This window comes from Agelaius tricolor, unplaced genomic scaffold (genome assembly GCF_023055355.1).
Source record: "Agelaius tricolor isolate 1412-34295 unplaced genomic scaffold, bAgeTri1.0.p SCAF_9, whole genome shotgun sequence".
Taxonomy (NCBI): domain Eukaryota; kingdom Metazoa; phylum Chordata; class Aves; order Passeriformes; family Icteridae; genus Agelaius; species Agelaius tricolor.
The window spans coordinates 21590649-21616748 of NW_027269269.1; the positions used below are offsets into that span (position 1 = coordinate 21590649).

Here is a 26100-nt window from a genome sequence, read left to right on the forward strand (position 1 = left end):
CAGAACAGCCTAGGATTATCAGCCACCAGGGCAGGGCTTGCTGTACCTCACAGGCACAGGAATTCCTGTTTTCCCAGGGACAGCATGCCACTCGTGTCCTGGGCAGGGTGGAAAGAGAGATGATGCCACCAGAGAGGGCCTGCAAAGGGAAAACCAATGGCAGCGCCACCACACCCTCCCCAGGCTGCAAACGGGGCTCTGGATGGGGAAAACAGAACTGGGCACAGGGGCCAGGGGTGGCAAAAGATTTGGTGGCATGCCTTTTGGCAGCCACTTTAGTGGGATGCTGCGAGGGGATTATCTTGGCCTCAATCTCTTTTAATCTCTCCCGAGGCTTTGGCCCAAGCCTGAGATAAATACCTTTTAACGGATCTCATCTGACGTCAGGAGGCCATCAGTCTAATCACCCAGGCCACCTTTGGGCAAAGCAAGCCAGAGATGTGGACACTGGCCCCTCACCCCCAACATGTCCTCATCAACCAGGAACCACCCAGCATCCCCCACGAATCATTGGGATGGACATGTGGGTGCTGGGATGTGACAGTCCCCTTGCCCGGGAGAGGGAATTTGAAATGCACAATCAGATGTTCTCTTGCGACCCTGGGGAGGCGATGGGAAGCAAAAAGGGTTGCCAGCACAGGTTTCCCAAGCCTGCATGTTAAGAAGCGTCAGGATTCAGATTAAGGAAGGATTTCCCTTCCCATGGAGCAGGGGCCCTCTGCCAACAGTGACAAGGGGATCACTCACCCACCTCTTACACCACTGGCCCTGGCTCTAAAGATTTCTTCTACTTGAACTGCACTTGGGGTCTCCATGCACAACTCATCAAGGCTTGAGTATGTCATGACCACAGATTGATCTCTTGCTCTAATGCTTCCCAGGAAAAGGGTCACTGCTCTTTTAGATACTCCATATCCACCCCATTCAATTCCTATTTGGCTACAATATAATCCCATCTCGGGACACTAATCCCCTGGGCAGTGACAGCAGATTGTCTTTCTATCAGGGTAGAAAATGATAAACAAAATCTCTCTTCTGCTTTCAGGGACAATTTAGTGCATGGAGAGGGGGAAAAATGAAAACAAAAAAAAGAGAGAGGTCTTGCTACAGAGAAACATGAGTGTACAGTGCTATTTCTTAAAGGCACTCCTCATCCTTTCCACATTAGCCATGTCACAGCTGACTTTCTCTCTTCCTCTCCCTTATTGGAAGTAGCTGACATCTGGGTAAATACTCTGTTATCTTTCACTGAGGGCTCAATCCCCTCCCATCATTTGTTAATTAAATTTCAATCAGAAACAAGTGTGCATGTCTCCCTGGTAATACAGACTCAAGCTCCCATCAATATCTGTGTCCAGCATTTGGCTTTTATTCCATCTATTCACAGTCCTTCACCTCTCCTGTCTCAGGTCACTTTGCAAGGTTCTGGAATTTGCTTAGGAAATTCAAAGGCTTTAGTTTTGAGTTCCTGAATGAGACAGCCCACAATGAAAGACTCCAGGCTCCTCCTCCCCCTGCCAGATTTAGCCCTGGATAACCAAGAAGTTGGCACTGAGAGGAGTGGGGTGAGAAAACCTTGTCTTCTTACTTCTCAGTGAGACAAACACGGTGAGGCAGTGAAGAAAGTTCCTGGTGTCACTGACTTCCACACTGTGTCCTTCTCCCATTTTTCAGCTGCTGGGACACCACAGAGAAGAAAGCTGCACCCCTCCCCATCACTACGGCTCTACCACACTACTACACTGCCCCAGGCCTCTGGGGTCCCGGTCGTCCCGTGACCTGCCAGGCCAGGCTGTGTGACAGTCCACAGGGCCCCATGCACTCAGAACTCATCTCTGGCCCGTAGCACCTTGGGGTGCTGCTTCCTGTCCAAGCCAGGCTTCTGTCTCTGATCTGCAGGCTTGGCTGCACGGCCGGGAGCACGAGGCTCTGAGGAGGATCTGCTGCTGCCATCAGTTCCCTGATGTTTATCTCCATCAGGCTGGTCCTGCTCCATGGCCCTCTGCTCCATCAGCTCCTCTGCCTTCACCCGTTCCTGCAGCAATGGAGACAGAAATTATGTGAATCCTCCTGCTGGGGTCTGGATGAAACACATCCACTCAACCTCTCCAGAGCCCAAGCCCCCTCTGCAGGACCCATCCCAGGCTGGCCCCTCCGCCACACACCCTGTCCAAGGGCAACCCCCAGCTGCTGCACTGTGCTCTGCCCCAAGGGAAAGCCCAGAAGCTGTTCCTCAGTGGGATTTGATCTCACTTGGAGGTACTTTGTCCCTTCAGCATGCCCTTCACCTGCTCAGCGTGCTCCGGGGAGTGCGTGTACCAGAGGGCAATGGCGCAGCGCCTGCCGCGCCTCACGGCCCACACGCCATGGGGGTTCTCCTTGCCAGAGCTGAAGGCCACCAGCCTCCCACACTTGGGACGCACCTCGGCCTGCCAGGAGAGAGACAAGAGACTGTAAAGCCAGCAGACCCCTGCTCTGGAGTACACGGTCCTTCTACAGAAGTGACACTGCCTGCAGGAACGTGGAGGTACAGAGAGCTGCTAGGCATCTACGGCCAGTCTGTGAGCAAGGCACGCCTTGGAGAGGGACAGAGAGAATCAATGGGACAACAAAGGTCACAGACACCCATGGACTGGAAAGAGCCTGGAAAATCTCAGCTAGGAAAGAGTCAAACTCTCCCCTGTCTGAGATTTGCCTCAATTTCCCTTTAGCTGCCCATATTTGAATCTGCCACTGAACCAGCACTGGATTGTTTTCGGAGTGGTGGGATCCAATAACCAACCAGTTTCCTCCTGCACAGACTAAGTCTTGCCCTCAGTCCTCTCTCCCTCTTTTGGCCAGTCCCAGACTTACTGTGACAGTCACAGTGTCCATTTCAGTGAAGAAAAGGCCTCCACCTTGGAAGTCATCATTGAGGTAGAGAATGCCACTGTGGACAAAAAGAAAGAGTACATATGTACGGTGAAGCTTATTCCTCCCAGGTGCTTCCCCACACTCCCTGTCACAGGTTGAAAAGCAAGTAGACCAGTTAGCAGGAGAATCCACCTGAGGGAGTTAAATACAGCAGTGCCTAGCTCAGGGGAGTCCCTGAGCTGCAAGCCACAGGAGGCTGAGAGAGTATGCCAGGGAATTAGCTCTACACACTTGTCCCGTTTTATTTTGGCTTGTTCTTAATCCCCAGCAGCATGCATCTGTGGCACTGTTGTGACAATGCCCTGGGCTTGACAGACATTGTTCTAACCTGTTGTTTATGTTTCAAGATTGGGAATAATCCAACTCCTGGAAGAGGAGACTGATCAGCAAAGAAAGCCATGTCTTAACATCCAAGGAATTTCAGGGTAACATTAGAATTGGAATGATCAAAAAGGGGCCTGGTGCATGTAGAAAAGAAAATTAAACCAAGAAACTTCCTTACTAAAGTTATACAAAAAGAGAAGCAGTGAGGCCACTGTACAGCACAGGTGAGACCACAGTCAAGTAGGTGAAAGAATGGACCACAAACTGCCCAGGTTCTTATTGGTATTCAATTAAGCTACTAGAAGACATCAGAGGAACAACAGAGGCTCTTAATTAATGCGACTGAGAGGAAGAAATACAAATGAACACTGTGGTTGCTGAAGCAATGTTAAGGACAGTGAGAGGATTACCAGCCCTGGAAGCCAGGAAGTTGTAGCTCTTCTGCCACAGGATTTTAATAAGGCTGTGAAGCCAGAGGGGTGACATGAGTGGAGAAAAGCAAGGATAACTCTCACAGGTCCAAAGGGACAGGAAGACAGGGATAATGGTTGAAGCATAAACAGTGTTATCCTGACCTCAATAGTCTGCAGGGCTTTAAGATTCCATTTCTGAGAAGGGTAATTGGAGGACAAGAAGCAAATGGAAAATGGTCTTAAAATGTAACATTGGGGTACTAAAAGCAGATTGGGCTACCCACATAATGTTTGAAAAAATAGTTCATTTTCCAAGGAAACACTACATGCTCAATCTCAGCAGTTTGGACCGTGGTAAAAGGACTCAGAATGGTGCCATAGGGGAAATTTCTAATGAAAAGAGAAGGTGAAGATGAGCATGAACAGCACACAGGGACCAGTGCATTGCTGGCATCCAAAGGAGCACTGTGCACCCAGAGCAGCATCACTGGAACTCATGGGCCCCTGGGTCCAATCCTGCTCAATATCATCATTAATGCCCATAGCACAGATTTACAGGAAAGATCCAGGAAGTTTGGAACACAGGCACTTCATTCAAAAGGACACTGTAAGAGCTCAGCCCTTAAGCTGGTTGGGCAGTCACAGCTCGAGCTGCAAGAGGACAGGGATGCTCCCAAAAATAGCTCAGTGGCATAGATCCCCAGAAGGTATTTTACCATCCATTCAAGTGGAAGTTAGAGAACCCAGGGAGCAGTGAAGGGACAAGACAGCTTTCTCACAGGAGGGACAGAGATCTAACTGGTTACACAACAAAGTCTGGTAACTTTACAATCTGGTTATTCCAAGTAAACACTGGTATCCGAAGGGAAACAACTCAGTGATAATGGAATTCCCTCTAAGTCGCATCTTTTCATTGTATCTGCTTAGAGGTTTCTGCTCTGGATACAGCTACCATTCAAAGAAAAGACAAGTAAAATTTCTGGATGCTCAGGGATGAGATGGCAAGTAGGAGGAATCAGCTGTAGTGAACTGACCTCATCTGGCTGCAGTGTGCAACAACTGGCATCACCATTAAACTATATTTCAGGTTCTTTCACAGACGAGTAACAAAACCTGCCACAGGCTGGAAAAAACATAAACTCTCACGTGGAATGGAAAAACCCAACACAAAGCATTTGCAGTGAATCTTGAGAGAATAGTCACTGAAGTACACTGACTGCTCAAACAAAAGGAATCCAAGGAGCTTGACTATCCCTTTCCTGTAATTCACAGAATTCTGTAAAAGATGGAACTTGACTACAAGAAACAGCCTGTCAAAAGGGCTGGCAGCTGACTGTAGTACTGTGGCAGACCCACAAGACAGCAGTTTGATATCATGGTTCTAATCTGTGCAGCCTCCCAGCCTCATTCTGCTCTCTGTTAAAGCTGGCTGTGTCAAGCAAGGAGGGGAAAAAGGGCAGGTCTTCCCAGCCCAGGGAAGGTGTTTCACTCCTTTTCAGCTCCTTCTGAAGCTGCTGATGCAGGCTTCTGCCTGATGCTACAGTCCTGGATGGCTTTGAGCCAACCATCAGCAGGTTTCTATAAGCTAAGCTCATCCTCTGATGGGGCCAGGGATATCTTTGCATGATCTAATGCAGGTGCTCTTACCTGTAGTCCCTGTACACATAGGCAGGAGGTTCTTTCCAGCACTCTTGCCCCTCAGGATCCAAGAGACAATTGTCAGCATGGACAGGATGACTAAGATCCATGCGACCTTCCTGTTCTCCTGAAAATATACAATAAGGAATATGGGCATTTTCAGCTTCAAGAAAGAATAAAGCAGAGAGAAAGGGGTACCATGAGAATAAAGGGATGATAGTCTCCTGAGAGCACATGGCTGGGAGTGAGGAGACTCTCTGGGAGACAGGGACTAACAGGATGAAAGGTTCTTTACCGTCTACAGCTCTGCGGCACACAAGGTGTGTGAATGAAAAATGGAGTTTCTTGCCAGGAGTGAAATAGGATTCTATGATTCTCCGAGATTTCTCACTAGCCTGCAGAAGCAATTTGGCGTCTCTCCATTCCACGTCCCCATTTTGGGCCAGCTACAAGTGAAAAACAAGTCTGTTACAATACTTACAAAGACACTCTAAGAAATGATACACGTATACAGCACAGGAGAAGAGACCTTTGTCTCATGTGGTCACTCAGGCAAGAAAAGAAGACATTTTCTCAATAATAAATCAGGAGTACAACTGTACAGCACAGCAATTATTTCCTTCTCCTTGGCCCATGAAGCCACATCTGGAAAGCTGCATCATTTTGGGTCTCCCACTACACAAGAGATACTTGGAGACTGAAGTGAGTCTTGAATGAAGAGTCCTAAGATGGCAGGAATGTTGGAACACATAGAAAAAGAGGCTGAAAGATTTGGCTTTCTTCAGTCTAGAGAAGAGAAGGCCAAAGGAACATCTAAGTACAGCCTCCTGTCACCTAAAAGAGGGTTACAGAGGAGACGGAGACAGTGTCTCCTCAGAGAGATACACTGAAAAGAGGCAGCAGATAAAAGCTGCAGCAAGGGAAATTTTGGCTAGATATGATGAAAAATTTCGCCCTCACAAGACTGGTACAGCACCAAAAAAGGTGCCCAGAGAGGCTGGAGTATCTCTACCCTTGGAAATGTTCAGAACTTGCCTATGCAAAGGATCGAGGGATTTCATCTAGCTTTGGAATTAGACATGCTGCAAGCTGGAGGTCAGATTGGAGATCTCAAGAGGCTCCTTCTACCTTAATTTATTCTCCAACTCTAAACTAAGCACGTCTGTAGAGCTACCTCACAGGGACAAGCAGTCCCCAAACCCTGCCTCACAGAAGAGAAAGCACTTGTCAAGCCTTCCGCGTACAACATCCCTGAACGTGACTGAGGAGGAAGCAGGCCAGAGGAGACCACAAGTGTTGTGAGGGAGACAGACACCCATGACACTACCGACAGTGCAATCCACAGAACAAAACACTCAGGTGGCAAACTCTCTTTCTGGATAATTAAGAAGGCAGCAGACTCACAGATGCATTTTACCTGCACGGCCTTCAAAACAGTTAACCCTTCAAATCTCTCATGTGGAGTGTGAGGCGACCGCCTTGCCCGGTATCCATCTCCTGCTTCCCCTGCTGCCTGGAACAGAAGGACACAGATGACATGCATTAGGCTGCCAGCTCTCCTCCATGCAAGCCTACTGCCCTGCCTGCTGAGGAGGAAAGTACACACACAGGAGTTCTTACAGGATCCTGGCCTCACCTTTGTCAGTCGGAGAAGGTCCTTACACTCAGACTCCGTCAGCACTCTGTCAAACACAACCCTCTGGGTTCCATTCATCTGCTGGGAATCCATTGTGACAGCAATACCCTCAAAAGGCAAAGCACCTGTTGAGAAGCAAGCACAGATAAGCATGAGCAGGCTTTGGACAAGAATCCCTCAGACACCACCCCCAGCCTGGATAAGGAAGTGGAGAGACACTCTACATTCTCTGAGAAGACAGGACAGTTCCCCAGAAGAGCCCGCTCCACGCAGACCCCTCACATGCTTCAGGGGAACCAGAGCACCAGCTGGGGAAGCTGGCCTACAGCACGTGCTTCAGGAGCCAGCAGAGACTTGGGACTTGCTGGGAGAGCAGCAGGGAGCTGGGGGAAGTTGAGTGCACTGTGGATTGCAGCAGCAGAGCAGGTCCAGCCTACTGGAGTGAGGGTCTGGAGAAAAGAAGCAGGTAAACACCTCCATCAACCCTCCTTTCAATCATCTTTCATCAACATCTTATCCAAGAATTATCTCTTGTGAATCTTTCTGTTTTCTTCACCCCAAAGAGAAGCACTGGATATTAGCTCATGATTTAGCTTTTTGATCTTTGGCCTTTTTTCCCACCTTCTCTGACCTCTGGATAACGAGAAATGCCCTCATCAGGCCCTTAGAAAGCTCTGCTCTCACAAGTGCCACAGCAGAGAACCACTCGGGGTCATTTCAAACAAAGACTCCATGACTGAACCCTTCAAGAGGCTCTGTATCCACACATAAGAATAGGGAACCAGCAAGAACATGAGACTCTGCACTGCAACCTGCATCATTCAGCCACAAACCCCTTGGACTTCTGCTTTTCAGGGAAAGGCTTGCCCAAGCTACATTGTCTGCTTCCAGTTTCCATTTCTTGGCCCCTCCCTTCATGTCCCTTTCAGAAAAGTGTTGATTGAAGTTGGGCTGGTGGAGCTGAACCAGGCTTGGTGTAGACACTGCTAGCACACTGAACAGGGATCTGCATGTCCACGGGCTTGTCACACATTCAGGCTGTCCTCAGCTTCTCCAGCCACACTGCCCTTTGAGTTTGCATGCCAGAGATGTATGCAGTGAGATTTTGCAAGACTACACATGCATCAAAGAGGAAGAAAAGAACAGTAAGAAGACTTGCTGAGCCATTCAAGTCAGTCTGCATCTATGCTAGCATTCAAACGTCTGAGGGTGGAAGACAGCATTTAGCCTGAGTAAGTCTGGCTGACTGCATCCAAGACCTCCTTCAAGCTCTTTTACTCACCCCTCTTCTCCCTCTCTTCCACATCCAGACTTTCCTGCTTTTGCTTCTCCTGATCCTCTCTCGGGAGCAAGGGAAAAAGCAGAGACCAGGGCTGTCAGTACACAGAGCTGTACCCAACCCTCCTCTGCAGCAGCATTTCACATCCTTCCCACTCCTTTTGTACCCATTTCTCTATGTATTACTGTTCCTTGTACCACCCCTACTTATATTGCAGTCCTAGCTGACCTGCCCAATCTTACCTGTGTTTCTCCCGTAGGTTTTCAGGAATCAGCTCATCTGGAGTCCAAAGATCCTGTAAGGAAAAAGCCACAGGTGGTTCAGTACACAACAAACCTTGCGCTGCTTCTCCAGTGAGTATCAGACCAACCACTGTGGCCCACTTCTCAGGACAAATTGAGCCAATGCTTATGGTTACAGCAGCGATTTCAAATTAACTTCAGTCCTGGAGCAGAAGAAAGGCATTAAAGATCCACCTCATAAGGACTTGGGGGTCCTCCTCATCAGCATCTGATCCTTTCTGGATCATGGCCTACTAAAGTGAATTCTGACAACTGAGATTGTGAACAATTGGTGAAACCATGTCAGGAAGGTTAAGATGATATTGTTACTTACAGGGTCATTAAAAGTTTCTCCCAGATGCTCCACTGCATAATAAATCAACTTCTTCTCCATCAAAGATCTCTGCACATAATGCTGAATACTCTAGGGAAGCAAAGAGACTGTCAAACAACCACCTCACAAAAGACAACCCCATCCCTGTCCAGGGCAGAAGCCTGTCCCATCCCACTGCTGTGCACAGTTAAAGCCTGTTTTTGTCCAGAAGGGACACTGACTGTGACAGACTAAACTTCAGTTTCTTCAGTCCTGGCCTTGGCACATGTCTGCAGTGAAACACCTTCCCCTTTTTGTCTCTTGGACTGTGATCTTGTCCTGTGGGACAGGGGAGGACCAACAAGGACAGACCTGAGCTGTAACTACCTGTCTGGCTGTGACAGCTGCATCCTCTCCCAGCTCTGTGCGATACTGCTTCATCTTCTCCAACATGGGCTCATCCGTGGGATAGAACAGCAAGTAGGAAGCAGCACATTCAGCAGCCAGTGTCTGGTTCCCAACTTGTGCAGGGACAGAAGAGAACAAACACAGATGTCTCTGAGAGACTTGAGCAGGGATGTGTACAGGCCAGCAGCACCCAGTGAGGACCTGGCAGCTGGCCTTACACCAAGTACACACCAGCCCCTGCCTAGCAGGGCCTCCACCCAATGATGGGAATGAACCTGGTACAGAACAGGCATGCCTTTAATACTTATTGGGAGCTGGTCTAGAAGAAACAGATTAAAAGTAAGCACACTTTGAAAGAGAGATGGTCCCACTCCCTCATGCAACAGACAAGATGAGGGGTCTAACAGTGTCTTTGAGATACAAGTTTTACCAGTGGTCTGACAGAGGAAATTAGAAACAGTTGGGTCAGAGTGGGGAGGAGCAGGGGTATGCAAAAGAAGGGCTGAGGGATGTGTGAAGTGACAGAGTGACAGAATAACCAGTGTCATGCCAGGCCATCAGTTCAGCAGGTAGGGCTGCCTCAGAAGGAACATCACTGCTGAGGTCAGATGCATGTGTAGCCTCTAGGCAGGAAGTGGGAGCCTGGTCTGGAACCATGTACTGAAAAGGAGGGTATAGAACACTCAGCAAATAGCTGGAACAAGGTCCTGAAAAAGTGTGCTAGAGGAAAGACATGGGAACAGCCTCACACCACAGAACCTGGGCAATGAGACTAAATGAGACCACAAGGGACATCTCCCAAGGTGGCCACAGTCCTGAACAGAGGTTCTGGGAAGAGTTAGGGGGCAAATAGAAGTAGAGCTCAGGTCAGTGTGCCATTTTTCCCCATGACAAGCTGCCCTCCAGGATCAGAGGCAAAGGACAAGTGTAGGGGTGTCACAGCACAACCTGCTGATTTGTGGCTCTGCTCACCCTGGCTGTAGGCAAACTGCAGCAAATCAAGATGAGAGGGTATGAAATCTTCTGTGGCAGAAATTCTCCCCGGCTTTGTGGCAATTTCCAGGACGCACTGCTGCCTGCACTTCAAAACCTGAATATAATGGGCTGCAAGAGAGAGGAGCAAGAAAGGCAGTAGCCCACACTTATTCCAGACAGGAGTGCTGGATGATGGGATGTGCCCAGTGTGAGGAGCACAGCTTTCCTACCCAGCCCTCTGTGCCTCTAACACTACCTGCAATGGCTTCATAGAGGCCAGGCTGCATTTTCTCCTCCTCGTCCTCATCCTCCTGAGGCCCTTCACACAGGGCACGACACTCTTCCAGGGCTGACAGGGCCTCCGAGAGTGACTCCTCCAGCCTGGCCACGGCCTGCAGGTACTCATCTGCATCATAGTGCTGCACACCAGTCTCATATGCTTCCTGTGAAGGACAGATCCAGGTCCCCTCATCAGTGTGGGTAACACCAAAGGATGCCCCAAGACTTCTGAGTCGCTCATAGGATGGTGCTGACATAAAGGGGCCTGCCTGCTCCTGCACAGTCAACCACACAGTGACAGCAAATCCCAGACTAAAGCCAAATAACTGTCGTCAAAATGTCTCTCTGTCACACTTGCATTGGTTTGTCCTCACCTTGAAGAAAAGGCTGCAGGGAGATCTTCCTGCAGCCTTTCAGACACAAAGGGGTCTGAGCAAGACTTTAGACCAAGGCCTGTAGTGACAGAATAAGGGGCAATGGTATTAAACTGAAGAAGTGTTTTGATGGAAGATAAAATATTTTTTGGACTGGAGATAAGATACTTTGATGATGACTGATAGGAGACAGTGAAGCAGGTTGCTCAGAGAAGCTGTGGATGTCCCATCCCTCAAAGTGTTCCAAGGCCAGGTTGGATGGGGCTTTGAGCAACCTGATCTAGTGGAAGGTGTCCCTGCCTATGGCAGGTGACTTGGATTAGGTGATCATTAAAGGTTCCTTCCGGGCTAGATCTCTCTATGATTCTGTGTATGGGGGCCTGTCTCAAGCCATGGCCTTTGTGTGGGAACAGATCAGGGTCCCAAACCGGTCCCTAGCGTGGAATAAGAGCTGCTCATGCATGGCTCTGCACTGAGCCCTCACCCAGTGTGGTGTGGCCTCCAGGTCCTGGAAGCTCTCCGACTTCACCCCTGACATTCGCCGGTACTTCTCGATGTCCTCCCGCATTTGGAGGTGCTGGGGATTAGCCACGAAGAAGGTGTGAGCGGCAGACACGGCCTGATCCAGCTTCTTCAGCTGTGGAGAAAAGGCAGCAGTGCCTGTCATGCTCCTGCAGGTCTCTGCTGCTCACACCCACCCCTCACCCCAGCTGCTTCCCAGGTTCACAGAATCACAGAATCACAGAATGGGTCAGATTGGAAGAGGCCACAGTGGGTCATCTGCTCCAACCACCCTGCACAAGCAGGGTCGTCCTACAGCACATGGCACCAGATTGCATCCAGATGGTTTTGGAATGTCTCCGGTGAGGGAGATTCCACAACTGCTCTGAGCAATCTGTTCCAGTGCATGGTCACCCGCATAGTAAAGTTCTTCCTAATATTCCATCTAAAGGTGGAATTTCTTGTGCATCAGTTTCTGCCTGTTGCCTCTTGTAGTGGCTGGCACTAGTGAGAAGAACCTGGCTCCATTCCCTTGGCAACCCCCTGCAGATATTTATGCGCATCAACAAGGTTCCCTCGAGGCTGTCTCCTCTTGAGGCTAAGGCGCTCACCCCCCCGGCTGCGCGGCGACCCTCCAGGAGAGCCGTGCCACGCCCGTCCCCTGCCGGGACAGCACCCCGGGAGGCGGACACTCCCACCCGTGCCCGGGGCCGGTGCCCACCTGGAAGAAGGCCACCTGCAGGTAGTTGTAGGGCTCCCTGCGCTCGAAGTCGCGGCGCACGGCGCGGCTGGCGCGGTGCGCGGAGGGCGCGGGGCGCAGCCGCCGGCCCAGGCACTGCTGCAGGCACCGGGCGCGCTGCAGCACCGGCCCGAGCAGCGCGGCCTCCCAGCGTCCGGGCCCGCCGCCCAAGGGCTCCTGGCGGGCGCAGGCGGCGCGGCAGGCGCGGCGGGCGGCCCGCAGCCCCGCGTAGCTGTGCAGGGCGCGCTGCAGCAGCTCGGCCGCCCGCGCCCAGTCCCGCGCCAGGTACGCCCTCACGCCGTCCGCGTACAGCAGGTCGAACGGCACCAGCCGGCCCGGCGACGTGGCGGCCGCGGCGGCGGCCAGGAGGCTGAGGCACAGCAGCGAGGCCATGGCTCCGCAAGGAGAAGGCGGAGGAGGAGGAGAAGGGGTCCTGGCGGGCCCCGGGCTCGGCCCACCCCGGGGGCGGCGCCGGTCCGGGGCCGCGGTGGGCGGGAAGGCTCGGCCCAAGTCCCGCTGCGCCGGCCGAGAGCCGCCGCTACCTCGGGGGCTCCGGGTGCTGCCGCCGCCGCTGCGTCTGACGTGCCCCTGGGTCCGGGCGGCCTCCCCAGCGCGAACCCTCCCTTTGGGGTGGGTCACTCAAAGGCCTCTAAGGACGCCTCTCCTTGGAGTCACGCTTGGACACTTCATACTCCCATCACACGGAGAACTGCTTTGGGCATGATGGGCTACCTATCTCCCTCTGACACTGCATCCCCTGGGACAATGCCAAACCTTTGCCCTTGGCTGGAATGACAGCCAGCACCAGCCAGAAGGTCCATCTCCCACACAGCACTCTTGCACCTCCCTGCCAAGAACTGTGTCTGGGGTAGGAGCCTGCTCCAGACCTCACCACTCCCAGCTTTGCTGGCGTGGGCAATTGAGGGGGACTTCCCTCAGAAGCCTCTGTCAGCTTTCCTGTTTGGCTGAGAAGTTCGGGCCATCTAAAGTTTCACACAAAGTTTGCACTGGAATCAACAGTTTGCACAGGTGAAATAAGATGTTAAGGGTCAGGATCTTCTTGGAGAGAATTCAGTTCTTTCCAAGCCTGGAGTTGCTTCAAAGCAAAACCTTTTGCTGAGAAATGTTAGAAACCCGAGGCTTCTCCTGCTTAGCACCACACCTGAAATGGACAAAAGACCTTTCACCCAGTCTCCCATGACAACTCCTCTAAGGGCATTATTCACTTTCCTGGGCTGCTAAGCATCTGCTGCCTTTCAGAAAAACTGACAAGGAAGGATGAAGAGGGAGGAAAGGAGCCTCGCACATTCTGCATTTCCCTTCCAGAAGCCTGTGAAGCTTCATTAAACACCGGGCCAATAATTTTGTTTCTATGGAAACAAAATTATTACTAATATAGTATTTTAAAAACAGACACACGATTGACACTCCAAATATAGAATTTTAATACCATTCTGCGCCTGCCTTGTCTCTTAGGGCAGAGCGGATGCGAGGGTGGAGTTCACAAAGGGACGGGACTGGCAAGGGTGCCAAGTGGCGGTGGCAGCGGTGGATGTGTTTGTAACCTGAGAGCAGGCACAGGCTGTCTGTCCGTCCGTTGTGCTCCCTTCTGCGGATCTGTCCCACTTCTCTTTCCCCCACCAGCATGGGGTGCCGTGTTTTCTGCCTGCCGGCGAGAAAGATGAGAATGCAAATTAGTGATTGGGTCCTGGGACAAAGGGAACGCTTGAAGTTTTATTTAAAAACTGTGATGGCACTGAATGTTTTTGATGCTGTCTCTCATAGTTTGGGGTCCTGGAAGGTCTGTGGCTCGCAGGCCTCTGGGGTCCTTTCACATGGCACCTGCTCTCCATCCTGCAGATGCCAGACTTCGTTGCCAAGCACGGAGCAGCGCCGTGGCCGGTCGGAATTCTCCTCCTCCCTGCTGCCGAGGGAGAGGCGGCGGTCGCGGCGTGATGCGAGCAGGAGACGGGAGTGCCGTGGGCTGCAGGCTGGGCTGGGCTGAGGCGTCTCGTCGATGAACGTGGTGATCTCATCTCGGAAGAAGCAGGCGCTGGAGCTGGAGCCCCGGGGCAACAGCCCCCCCTCCAGAAACTGCCGTAGGGTCGTCAGCTCATCTTCTGGGGGCCGCCGGCGGTGCTGGTAGTCATGCAGCTGGGGAGGCAAGAAACCGGGGCCCCCGGGCTTGCGGGGGGTGGAAATGCGGATGTCGTCAGATGAAGACCACTTGTGTAGGAAGGATGGAGCAGAGCGGTGGGCGGAGAAGATGTTAGTCTCATCATGTGACATTCTCCGTGAGATAGGGACCTGGAAAACAGAGAAGGGGGCAGGTGATGGAAGACTTGAAGAGTCAGAACAGGAAGGGAGTAGCTGAGGTTCTCAGAGAAGAGAGTCAAGAGGACACAAAGGCGTGGGAACCTGACAGAGAAGGAAGTGGGTTGTGGGGCTGTCCTGCTAGCTCTTGGCTCACCTGCAGGTAATGCACCTTGTCCTGGGGCAACAACATGTGGTGCATGGGCAGCAGCTTGATGTCCCGAGAGTCCCGTTTCGCAGCTGCGGCGCCGTTCGCATCGAATCTCACTTTGCAGATCCTGCCATCTCCATAATCATCACACACACCATCTGTTGGCAAAGACAAGAACGGCAGTCAACACTTTTCAGTCAGAAGAGGAGCATTATCAGGGCACCTGGACACCATCCTAATGCTTATCTGACTTGTGCTGCCCTACTTGCAGCCCTCAGGGCTCACCTCTGAACAAGGACCTTGTCTTTCTGCTTGCAGCAGCATTAAAGCACCCACTCAGTGCCCTATTTCTTCTGTCTTGCCTTTGAATCGCTCACAGCCAGGTCTTGGACCCTTGAATGAGCGAGTTGGGCTGAGGCCCAGCATGTCACTTTGGTTGTGGTTTGGCAGCCACACACAATGTAGGTATGCTTGCAACTAGTGAGGAGGATGTTGCACTAATGCTTCCTGGATGCTAGTCCTAAGGCTACGAGCGGCAGAGCCCTCCACAGAATAAATTTTCTTGTGGTTGCTGACTTCAAGCGGTAACATGAATGTCACTGAGCCACCCACAACACCACAAGATCCTTTTCCCAAAGACCCCCCCCCCTTCCTCTGTAGTCTTTTGGGGAGGTTGGTTAGTGAAGAAAGGTGACTGTGGGTTGGTGAGGAGCTTACCATCCTCTGTGTCTTCCTCAGACATGATAGCCACACACTGCTCCCACACGGTGCGGAGATCTGCTCGGTAGCGCTCACAGGACCAGATGAAAGAGGGGAGCAGCAAGGTCTGCACCATGGAACACCAGAGCACAGCCAGAACCATCCAGGTGGGGGCCGTATCATAGCGCAGGCTGAAAAAGCTCACGACCTTTAAGGAAAGAAAAAGCAACAATGCCAAGGAGACAGAAGTAGGGATCAAGGCAGAAAGGTAACACAAATCAATTCTGTAGTAGAACATAATCTGTCTCTGAAGGATTCATCAAGTAATTATCCTGTGTCCCCTTGAAAACCTGCTCCTGGGGTCTTGCCCCAGGTTTGCTGGACCATATTCCAAGCTGTCATATCTCTAACATGAGACCTGGTGCTAGCATCCCTTCTTCCTGTGCTCATTACCAGCTGGAGCTAAATAGGTGCTAACAAAGGACACAGCCGCTGGGGAAAAAAATAATCTGTGACTCAGCCTCTCCCCTTTTAAGGGTTCTTTTTGAGAACTTCTCCAGCTCTCCAATTTTGCACAGAATCGACCGGCTAGCCAAAACCTGAATGCTGCCTACAGCCACGCAAGCAGAAGGAAAAAGACAACTGGATGCATCAGCTGTTAAAGCTGGTGTATCAGAAGCAAACTGGAGAAATAGAAATCTCATTGTTTTTACAAGTAAGTTGGCAGAAGAATTTCCTCTCCTCTTAGCCACTTAAAACTTGCACAGTGGTTTTAGCTGTGTGGTGTGTATTCCCCAGGCTTAGATTTAAGAAAATGCTGCTGCGGAAGGATGAGAGAATTACTGCAATCTTTTTAAAACCACTGCTCAGAATAACACAGATTCAGATGCGGCAGTTCTGCGGCTGGTGGGACAGGAGAGATCCTTCTCTAAAACTTGAGAGAAAAGCAAATCTGCTTTAACTGCAGACTCTGAAGGCAAAGGGAGAAGTGGATGCTTACCAAGATAGGCACCCCAGTGAGCGTGTCATACAGGAAGACAATGGCGCTTATGAGGTTGGTCATCTGCAAGGAGGTCTTGGCTGACTCGGAGCCGTCCAGTGAAGACCTCCTTTTGCCTCGTACATCCTCCACCACAATGGCTGGCACATTGAAAGTGGTGTGTGCTGATGAAGAGCAGGATGACGCTTCTTCTGCCCTCTGATGGTGGCACCGGCGGCGTCTCCTGTGTGCCCACAGGGTTTGGTAGAAGGTGATACCCACACACACCAAGCCCATGACGATTCCTCCAAGCAGCAGGAGGCTAAAGCAGACGCCAAAGCCCAGCCCTATTTTGCTGACAATGAACTGGCAGCCACGGGCATAGTAGCGCTCGCCGTTGTTGTGCCAGCCGATGGAGGGCAGGGTGGAGAGGATGAACGACACCATCCAGATCCCCATGACTGCGTGCAGAGCCTGCTTCTTGGCATTGCTCAGGCGGTAGTTGACTGGCCACCTCACCATCCACATCCGGTGGTAGGAGAGGGAGGCCACTGTGAAGCAGGTGGCCAGCGCCAGGGTGTAGTAGGTGGAGACAAAGACCTTGCAGATGCTTTCGTTCCAGTCGTAGTCGGAGGACTCGCGCCGCAGCTGCACCACGGCATAGGTGGTGAGGGGTACTGCTGCCATAAGGATGTGTGTGCCAGCAAGGAAGCATAGCAGCAGCTCCAAAGGCTTGTGTTTCTGTTGTTTGGCCGTGATGCTGAGGATAATCCAAGAGTTGGCCAAAAGAGCTAACATCCCACATGCCAGCCACCACAGCGAGTTGTTGTGCAAGGTGGACTCTGATTCAGAGTCCCCCATGCTGCCAACCCTGCTAGACTGCACCCTGCCTCTGCTGCTGGGATATTGTAAGAGGGTGAGTGGGACTCGGCACTGGGGGAGCCACGTCTCTCCTCATCTGCTGCTGCAATGTGAGTTGTTTGCACGCTGGAAGGGTTTCTCAAGGCATTGCCACCAGGTGCCAGGCAGAACAGCCGTCAACTCTGTCTCGCTTCCAGTCTTCTCTTTCCCTCTTATTTGATTATATTTCTTCCCCTTGTTCTAACTTTTTCATGTGTTTTTTTTCCTTTGTTCTCTTTCTTTTTCTTTTCTTCCGCCTTTTTTGTCTCTCATGAACACTTGCCAGTGCTTCTTCCCTCACTCGCTTGGGCTCACCTTTTTTTTTTCCTCCCCATCTATTACATCACTCTCCTCCACTCTTCTCCCAGATAAAAAGCTCTCCTTACTTCATGTGCCCACCAGACACCTTCTGATTCAGAGGCCACCTTCTGCTGGGACTGGTGAAGGCCACACACAAACAGGGACTTCTAGGGACTCCAAACACTTCGGCAGAAGCAAGTGCCTGCTTCCCGGTGTCCTAGGGAATGAGGAGCTAGGCAAGAGTTTCAGAGATGACAGGAAAAAGAGCAGAGGTCCCGATGAAAAAGTGAGGGTGGTGCATACACTGAGTGTAATTCCCCTCTCACCAAATGCCACTGTGCTGGTGGCCAGGTAGAGGTTCCTGCCAAGGCTGTCAGAGAGCTATCAACGAAGAGGGAAGGGTGAGAAACAAGATTCAAAGGGCTCCCTACCCAAGACCTCACTGCTCTTTCACTACATTGTCCTTTTCGCTGTTCTCTTTTTGCTGGTCTTTAAAGCTTTCCTGCGCAGGGCACAGCTGGCAAACAATAAGGAGATGGCAGGGAGGGAAAGATCCTTTTCAAAGGTTCCCTTGGAGATTCAGGGCATGAGTTTCACTGTAGAAGAGAGAAAAGAGAAAAAGTAATTTAAGATCATTCTATCTTCGCAGATCTCTCCCTCTCTCTCTGTCTCTCTCTCCTTGCCCACACTAACACCTTGTCATGATTTAGACAGTGTGGAGCATTCCCTATGTCTTTCAGGGAACAGAAGAGCCAAATTTGCGCCAGTCCCTGCACAGCTCAGGCTGGACTCTTGTCCCCACCAACTCAATGCAGTGCTGCTGAGACGCACCACGCTTCCTGCCCTTCCAGTCCTAGGCTCCCTACCCAAAGTGTTGCTAATGCCATTTCTGCCATGGAAGGTCTGATCTGCATCATCCCTTACAATTCCAACCCCATGCATGTGCTGCTACACCTCTTGTTTCAGCAGTACAACTCCCACAGCTCCAGCAGTCTTTGGAACTCAGCTTCTCTCTGCCAATGATCTGGTTTTTAACCTGCTGCTCCTATCCATGGGTGCATTCCACCATTCCAATGGTACCCTGCCATTCCACCTTCTTGACACACAAGTCTTTCAGCCACCTGTTTCTGCTGGAGCAGTTCTGGTCTCCAGAGACCCCCCCCAGTCAAAAACCCAGGGAACAAGACTACTAACGTATTCCTGAGACTCCTTACCTTTGCCTTCCCTGGTCCTACCAGTCAGACCTCCTTCTCTGTCTTCATCCACAGGGGACACCCAAGGAGTATATTCCAGGAAGGTACAGGCTTGCTCTGTGCCTTGACCAGAGCAGATGTAAACTTAATCTCTACGTGGATAGCTCAGTACCCAAGCCTGAGCTAATGGCTCAGTTGCCACCCCCCTTTTCCTTCTGCTTCTCCGTTATTTTCTCACCCTCTCTGTGACCACCTGAGGCTTTGCCTCCTTTCCCCCCTGCTTGGAGCAGTTTGCCATGACTGGACTAGCGATGCCCGCATTCTACTCTGTTTCATCTTTTTCCCCCCAGTATCACCACTCTTACAGTTAGGCCTGTGGCCTCTGGAGACAGTTACTGAACTACCCGTCTCTGATAATCCCAGGGGAATGAATTTCCTCGCAGCTTCTCCTTCTGCCGCCCTTCCCACCCCGGCTTGTTCTGCTGGCCCACACCGGTCCCTCGATGAGGCTGGAATCCTCCTGCTTCTGCTGGCTCTGGGGCCCAATTCTGCTTCAAGCTGTGCTCCTCCCGCTCGCAGAGACCGGAGTGCCCCCGAGCTAACGCAGGATGCCCAGGTCGGGGAAACCCGTCCTCACCTGGCCGCGCTCCCTGGTGCACCCCACCGCCCATCCCACCAGCGGGGGAGAGCACGGGAGCCGCTGGCGGGGCCGCCGATGCAGGGGAGGCGCGGGAGGGGGCTCGCAGGGGAAGGTGACCCAGAATGGTTGCAAAGGAGCGCGCAGAGAGCCGGGGTGCGGGGAGACGCGGCCGGCCGGGCCGAGCCGCTCCGCTGCCCCGCCGCCCCCTCCCCTCGCCCCCCGCTTGGCAGCCCGGCCACGGCGGGACTCCGGCCGCCCCGAGCCTCGCCTCGCCCGCCCGGCGGCGGCGGCGGAGCGCAGCGGCTCGGCCGGGGCTGGGCTGGGCGGGGGCCGCGGAGCCCGCGGGGCGCCCCGGGGCGCGGCCGTGCCCGGCGGCGGCGGCGCCGCCCTGCGCCCGGCGGAGCGGGGGCCGCCGGCGGCGGAGCGGGGGCCGATCGCGGCGGCGGCGGCGGCGGGGGCCGGGGGGACCCATCTTACCTCTCGCCGGAGCAAGCGCTGCCATGGCGACGGGCGCCCCGCGCGGCTGTGCGCGCCTCTGCCCGGCTGTGCCGGCCCCCGGCCCGGCCGAGCCGCCGCAGCTCCGGCCGCCGCAGGCAGCCGCCCCGGCCCCGCGCTCCGGCCACCGCCGGGCGGGGCTCGGCGAGGGGCGAGGGGCGGGGAGCGCCGGCGGGGGACGGCGGCGGGAGCACCGCCGGGCCAGGCAGCCAGGGGGCGGGACGGGCGGACGGGCGCGGGAGCCGCCGCCCCGGCACCGGCCCCCGCCCCGGCAGCACCGGCCCCTCCGCTGCTCCCGACGGGCCGCGGAGACGGGGCGGGCTGCGGCCGGCCGTGCTCCCGGAGCCCGGCTCGGACATGGCCCAGGCTCGGCAGCTCCCTGTCGTGTGCAGCCCTCCTGCCCCACGGGCCGGGGCCGCCCCCACAGGGCCGCTCGCGGGACAAGAAGGCACCGGCTCCCTTTCCCAAAGAGGGATGTGAGGAGGCACCCGGGCCGTGCGAGATGTGGGGGGGATGGTTGCAAAGTGAGAAGAAAGGCATAGAGCTGGTGCTGCAAAGGGTGCTTGGAGGGCAAGGTGCCCAGGGCATCGGATGTCCAGGGTGCCTTTGCACAGCTGCTATGGTGGCCTCTTCCATCACCAACCAACAGTGTGGTCCTACACAGGGAAAAGGCAGGAGATAGAGTGGAAGTAGTGCTCAGAGCAATGGTTTGGTCATGTCAGAGGGGTAAACCTCCTATTCCAGCTGTGTCATCTCAGCCAGGAAAATCCTGGCTAGAAAGTCTTCACAAGTCAAAAGACATCTCATTTTCCTGTTACCCGTCTTCCTACTGGAGTGAAGGCACCAATACCTTCCTTGTCTTCATTAATTTCAGGGCCTGTTGTTTGCCAATATCTGTGTCCTCCTTTCCTCCATCAGAACTGGGATAGGAATCCATGTTGGTGGTCAGTTAGGGTGCAGCTGAATTAACACCTCAGTTTGGATTAGGAGAACATGAACAATTTAGGTGAAAGGACATGCAAGATGTGCAGCAAATGTGCTCTGACCACTATGAGAATTCAGCTTTGCTTTGGAATAGGGCTAGTCTGAAGTAAGTTCCCAGACATTTACAGTGTGGCCAAAAAGTCTTCATCATCAGCTGCTTCCCTCTACAGATCTGCTCCTGCTTCACCACCCTGTTTGCTAAAGTGGACCTATGGATCCAGGATCTGCTCCATTTTATCACCCTGCTGACAAGGCAGATTTCATTTATCATTCTCAGTATTGGCTGAGGTGACCCTGAGTGTCTTAGATAGCAAGGAATTTCATCTAAGATTGGTAGGATCAGCAGAGGGAGAGGCTCCTGAGGAAGAAAGCTGGAGGTACTGCTGGTTCTCGTGCCCAGGGGCAGCAGCCAAGGCAGTTCCAGAGGTAAAAAAGAGATTTGCATGGCAGTAGCTGTCGTGAGTAGGGTCTCTTTTGGAGACAGTGAGTAGAATGAGGAACCACTAGAATAGATCCAGCTTGGTATCAGGTAGGTGGTAAGAGATATTTTTGAGGAAGATAGGTTGTGACAATGCTGCCATGATCTGGCTTTTCCCACAGAGGAACAGTCTTGAGGTGGTTCAGGTCAGCTGGCAGTCCAGCAACAGCAGGAGCCAAAGAAGAGAGAAGGGACAGTAGTGTCCCCCCTCTGTCACTTTTCAACCTCTATCATTTGCAGGAGGTTTATGCCTTGAAGTGAGAAGGTCTGTATCCACAAATGTAAACATTTGTGCAGCTTCGATTGTGTCATTTGGATGAATTGCTTAATGTGATAACTTCCATATCAGTGTCCTCTTCTGATTCAGGAGCTGAGTCTCCTTAGCATGAGTTGTTAGCCTGCTTGTGTGGGTGAATAAATCCTCGTGTTCTCTCAGGGAAACAGCAAACCAAGCTTCCAGCACTTTCTGTACTGCCTGCCTGCCTCTTCTCCACACAGGAAGGGACAAGCTGCAGCCCAGCATCTCTTCATGGCTTAGGCTACACCTGACAGAAATTGGTGAGCAGAGCTGGGTGGGAACAGTCCTCCAGTCTCAAGGAAGCTTCTTGTGTTTGCAAATTAGTCTGGGTTATTACTTTGAATGAAAGAAAAAAATTGAAGATTTACTGTGAACAGAACAAACTCTGTTGGAAGAAGTGCTCTTACCCTAGGGCTGTCACACTCCCAAGCAGATGCTTGTCCATCCATCTCATCTAAATGTATTTTAAAGATTTCCAGACATCTGGTTTCACTGGTTTTTATAAGAGGGGCGTTGTAATTGTGTATATCCTGCATATTGACAATGCACATGCAAAGGAGCACCAATACTCAGACCTGGAAATCCTGAAGCCTCACAGTGCAGGGTTCCCTGTGTCTCTAAGAAGTCCAGGCTAGAAATGTGACCCTCCCCTCCCCAAGACTGATCTCTTAAGAGGACTGACACAGCTGGGAGCAATTTTTAATTCCTACAGAGTCAGGCTGTAGTCCGACCAGCAACCTGCTGTCTAAAGTCTCAGCTCACTAAAATAGTCTAAGGCATCCAGGCCTGAAGAAACAGTGTTGTTACAATGTCGGGGTATGAAATGGTTTCTGGAAAAGTTCACTGCATAAAGATCAGTTATTTCTGGACGGCAGCTCTGCAGGTCCAGGGAAATGCACTTCCCAGAGGTACCTTGGATCCTTAAAGGAACAGAGCTCATTAACCAAGGAACAAACAGCAGAATCCTAAAAGCAGAAGCATTTACACGACAGCCAAATGTGCTTCACAGGGTTTTGATGGTTTGCAGCTCTTACTCAGGACTTTGATAGGGACCATGGGAGGTTTCATATGTTTCTCACAGATCATGGATGCAATTAAATCCACCCTCAGAGCCCCAACATGACTTATACAGCCTCCTGTGAGGCTACGTTGGTGTGCTTGCAAGCAGGTTTCCTGGCATCCTTCCTGGCTCTCTGAGCAGGGTGTGGTTAATGGCTAACAAGAACCCAGCCAAGCATCTCCCTCCAGTGACAGCGACTGCAATGTAGATTTGTCATATCCAAACCTTGGGTTCTATTTCTAGCACCATACAGCAAGATTTAGTGAGATTTCTTGGATATTTCATCTGCAAAATGGGCAATTGATAATAGCTCTCATGAGGGGACAGATGACTAGTGCTGGTTATGAACGTCACAGAAATACTTAGGGCTCACAATATATAAACTAGGATTTGGACTTGGGGATGCCTATTTACCACTGAGTGTTTTTACACAGATGGGCACCCTCAAAATATTTTCTTTTCTCTGTCATGTGCATAAATATTTGTATATGATATTTACCATGAGAAAAAGGAATTGCCAGGGTAGCCTTGTCAAATATATGATGTTGTGATGCTGCATGCTATTTTGCAGAGCTGTGTATGTTCTCTTTCTTCCCCCCATCCCCCTTCCCATCCAGTGTAATGCTTTGTGTGTTTGTCTCTTCTCAGTGTTAGGGACCCCTTTTTCATCCCTCTTACTCTTGTGGCATCACTGGTATCCCAGCTCAGTGAATTCCAGTCTGTAAAAGATGTAAAACTGTCATTTCAGAATTTAATTATGCTGCTTTCCAAAATTACCGAACACTTACTTGTTTGTTCTCATACACAGAAAAGATAATTAGGAGCTCTTGAATCATTAGTCTGGGAACCCACAATATCTGGAAGGAGCTAAAATTACTTCTTTGCTTTAAATTTGTAGCACTGAATTGCAATTTTCATTTTACCTCTAGCTTCTCTAGGTATGTTTGAAGTTTCCCAAGGCCAGAACAATCATTTAATTCAAACATAGCCTGGGCTTTCAGGAGCAGTGCTGACATGCTGGATGCAGCTGGCCCGTGCCAGGGAAGCTCTCTGGCTCCCCTTGTTGCTTCAGGTGGCGTGCTGGCCTCTCGGGAGCCACTGTCCCCATGCAGCCAGCACCGCTGTTCCTGCTGCCCATGCCCAGAGCCTCATATCCACACAGCACACGGACAAGCTCAGAGGAGGGACTTCCCAGCACTGGTGCCTGAAACAGGCAACTTGACACGAGCCAGCTGGTGCTGAAGCATTGAGGAGCTGGGATTTCTCCTTTCTTCCTTTTTGATGCCTTGCCAGTGAGGCAATTTCTGCCACCACCTCTTATTCTGCTGTTCTTTCATTCTCCAAATCTGGAAGTACCTCTAAGACTTGGCCAAGCTGGCTGGAAAATGAACTGAAGGAGAGCCAAAGGCTTCTTCAGGGGGATGCCAAGGAAGGATGCTGACATGCATGAGGCAAAGGCTGTGGTTTGGATGTGTTGCTCAGAGGTGAGCACACTTACAGACCCTGGGCTTCCTCCTAGGAAACACACTCTTGGGAATACCCTCAGAAAGGAGCCAGTCCAAAGCTGAACATCTTGGAGGAGTCTGGTACTCCAGCCCTACCCTCACCTTTGAGAAGGGTGGATGGAAGCTACTCTTTCTCTGCAGCAGTGTTAGGCTAATGAGCCATTCAAATGGACACTGAATACTGCCCTTCCTCTCCCATCCCCCCCTTCCCATCCCCAAGATAAAAAGAAATTAGAAGAGGCTGAAGTGCACAGCTTTTTCCCTTCTAGACCTTGGGAACATGGAAAGAAACACGCAGGGTCATTTGGCTCTGAAGGCTGAGGGATGCGAGTGCTCTGCTGCAGAGCCTGCGGGGAGCATGAGTCACATGGATCGGCTCGGCAGATCCGGGCTGACAGCATCCACCAAATCACCGCCTCACGCTGCACTCAGAGGGCAGAGATAAACTGGCAGGCAGGAGGGGCTGGGGGAGGTAGCGCTGTGGGACGGGGTTATTTCAGCCCGAGTGTTTCCAGCTCAGCAGAACTGGACAGGGCAGTGTATCCTCAGCTGTGCCCAACCTCCTCCCTCCTCTGGAGCAAGGAGCTCTGTGGATCCTGACTGGGGACCATTGGAGCTGGGTCCAAAGGACTGGAACATGTGCTTCTCCCTTCTGCAGCCCAGAAACATGGGGATCTGTAGTACCAGAAAGACTGATGGAATAGGAAAAATCAGCACTTCACATATTTTTCCAAACTCATGCTTTCTGCAGTATTTCCACATCACTACACAGGGCTCTTGCTGATATTGTCATTTTGTAAGTATTGCCATGTATGCCATCATCTCAGGGCTACTGTGATGAGCTGTCACCACATGATAAAATAAGTCTGTCATTGTGTTTGCTGCTTTGCAGAGTTGTTTATTGCTGTAGTTTGTGTCCTGCAAAGGCATTAATTCCATTGCATAGCATAGACACACCCTTGTCACACCTAGCAAAGGGAGAAGCCCCCAACACTTCCTTCTGGGGACTCATCTGCTTCGACACGTTTTCTGCAAGCTTGTTCTTATCTGGTTTGAATCTCTACCTCTGTGCTGCCTTGAAGCCCACACTGAAGCTTTCAGTATTGCACTCACATGGAAAGCAAAGCCCAACCAGGACTCACTCTGTGGATGACTTTTCTCTCAATCAGGGCAGTCTGTGCATCTAGGGAACAAAGGAAGAAAATGAAAAGACACAGACAGGAGAGCTGCCAAAAAAGAGAGATTTATAAGATTAGAGCCTACAGTGGTTTGTGCTTGCAGGTGAGCTTCAAGTAGAGTAGGGCAGGGTCGCAACTTTTGAGATCAGGAGAGCCACTGAGGAATTGTGCAATGTTGAGGAAGGCCTATCATTTTTGTTACACTCGTGCAGATGGGAGAACTGGAACCCGTGCATCTGTGGATGCAGCTGTGCACTTAGAGACATCCCAGTGGCACCACCACATCTGCTGGCACGCCAGCCAGGCCACCTGGGAGCAGGCAGAGGGACCTTCTGCATGGATGGCAGGGCTGTGAGCCTGAGTGCTCTTTGCAGGTGGGTCCCAGCTTTGCTTGGGGACAGAACCTTTGGTCACTTGTGAGGACTCAGTGTGCCTCTGCCAGCCTGTGCAAGAGAGGAGAGCTGCATCCTGGCTTTGACAGCTGTCAGGCAGCTCAGGCACCTCTGTGTTCTCCAAGCACCGCTGCTGGCATTGTCTGCTACCCATGCATTTTATCCTGGGCAGGCCAGCTTTGATGGACCCTGTGCTGAGAAGAAATTAACTCTATGCTGGCTGAAACTGGGACACAAGGTTTTTAATAAGCCCTGTTAGCTTAGTCTTTTATTGTCAGGCTGATTCTCCAGCTGAAGAAGTCAAGGCTGGTGTTTTTAGGTGAAGAAGTGGTTGGTTCAGCCGTCAGAGCCTCAGATGAGCATCTGAACTGCTGAAGATGGCTGCAGTGCTAAAGGAGCTCCCAACAGATGTTCACCCAGCCTGATTTTTTTGTCCCATCCAGGTATCAGGTGGTACAGGAC

The 26100-nt window shown here is 51.9% G+C and overlaps 2 protein-coding genes across 5 annotated transcripts; both read right to left on the reverse strand.

The window, feature by feature from the left end:
* Positions 1–1347: 1347 nt before the first annotated feature.
* P3H3 (prolyl 3-hydroxylase 3) lies at positions 1348–12664 on the reverse strand. Its single transcript, XM_071433147.1, has 15 exons — positions 12056–12664; positions 11318–11470; positions 10437–10623; positions 10178–10309; positions 9185–9318; positions 8819–8908; positions 8446–8498; positions 8207–8265; positions 6925–7049; positions 6706–6801; positions 5584–5734; positions 5298–5415; positions 2854–2929; positions 2289–2429; positions 1348–2035 (listed from the first exon to the last, which is right to left on the reverse strand). The coding sequence occupies exons 1-15, from the start codon at positions 12464–12466 to the stop codon at positions 1823–1825; spliced, it is 2139 nt and encodes a 712-aa protein (XP_071289248.1). The 5' UTR covers positions 12467–12664; the 3' UTR covers positions 1348–1822.
* An 830-nt stretch (positions 12665–13494) lies between these two features.
* On the reverse strand, positions 13495–19947 carry GPR162 (G protein-coupled receptor 162). 4 transcript variants are annotated; one of them, XM_071433149.1, is made up of 6 exons: positions 19726–19947; positions 18630–18731; positions 16237–18011; positions 15255–15444; positions 14544–14695; positions 13495–14380 (listed from the first exon to the last, which is right to left on the reverse strand). In XM_071433149.1, the coding sequence occupies exons 3-6, from the start codon at positions 17074–17076 to the stop codon at positions 13853–13855; spliced, it is 1710 nt and encodes a 569-aa protein (XP_071289250.1). In that variant the 5' UTR covers positions 17077–18011; positions 18630–18731; positions 19726–19947; the 3' UTR covers positions 13495–13852. The 4 variants fall into 4 exon arrangements, with proteins under 4 accessions (XP_071289250.1, XP_071289251.1, XP_071289249.1 ...); XM_071433150.1 differs by lacking the exon at positions 19726–19947 and adding an exon at positions 19246–19442; XM_071433148.1 differs by lacking the exon at positions 18630–18731.
* Between the last annotated feature and the right edge of the window lie 6153 nt (positions 19948–26100).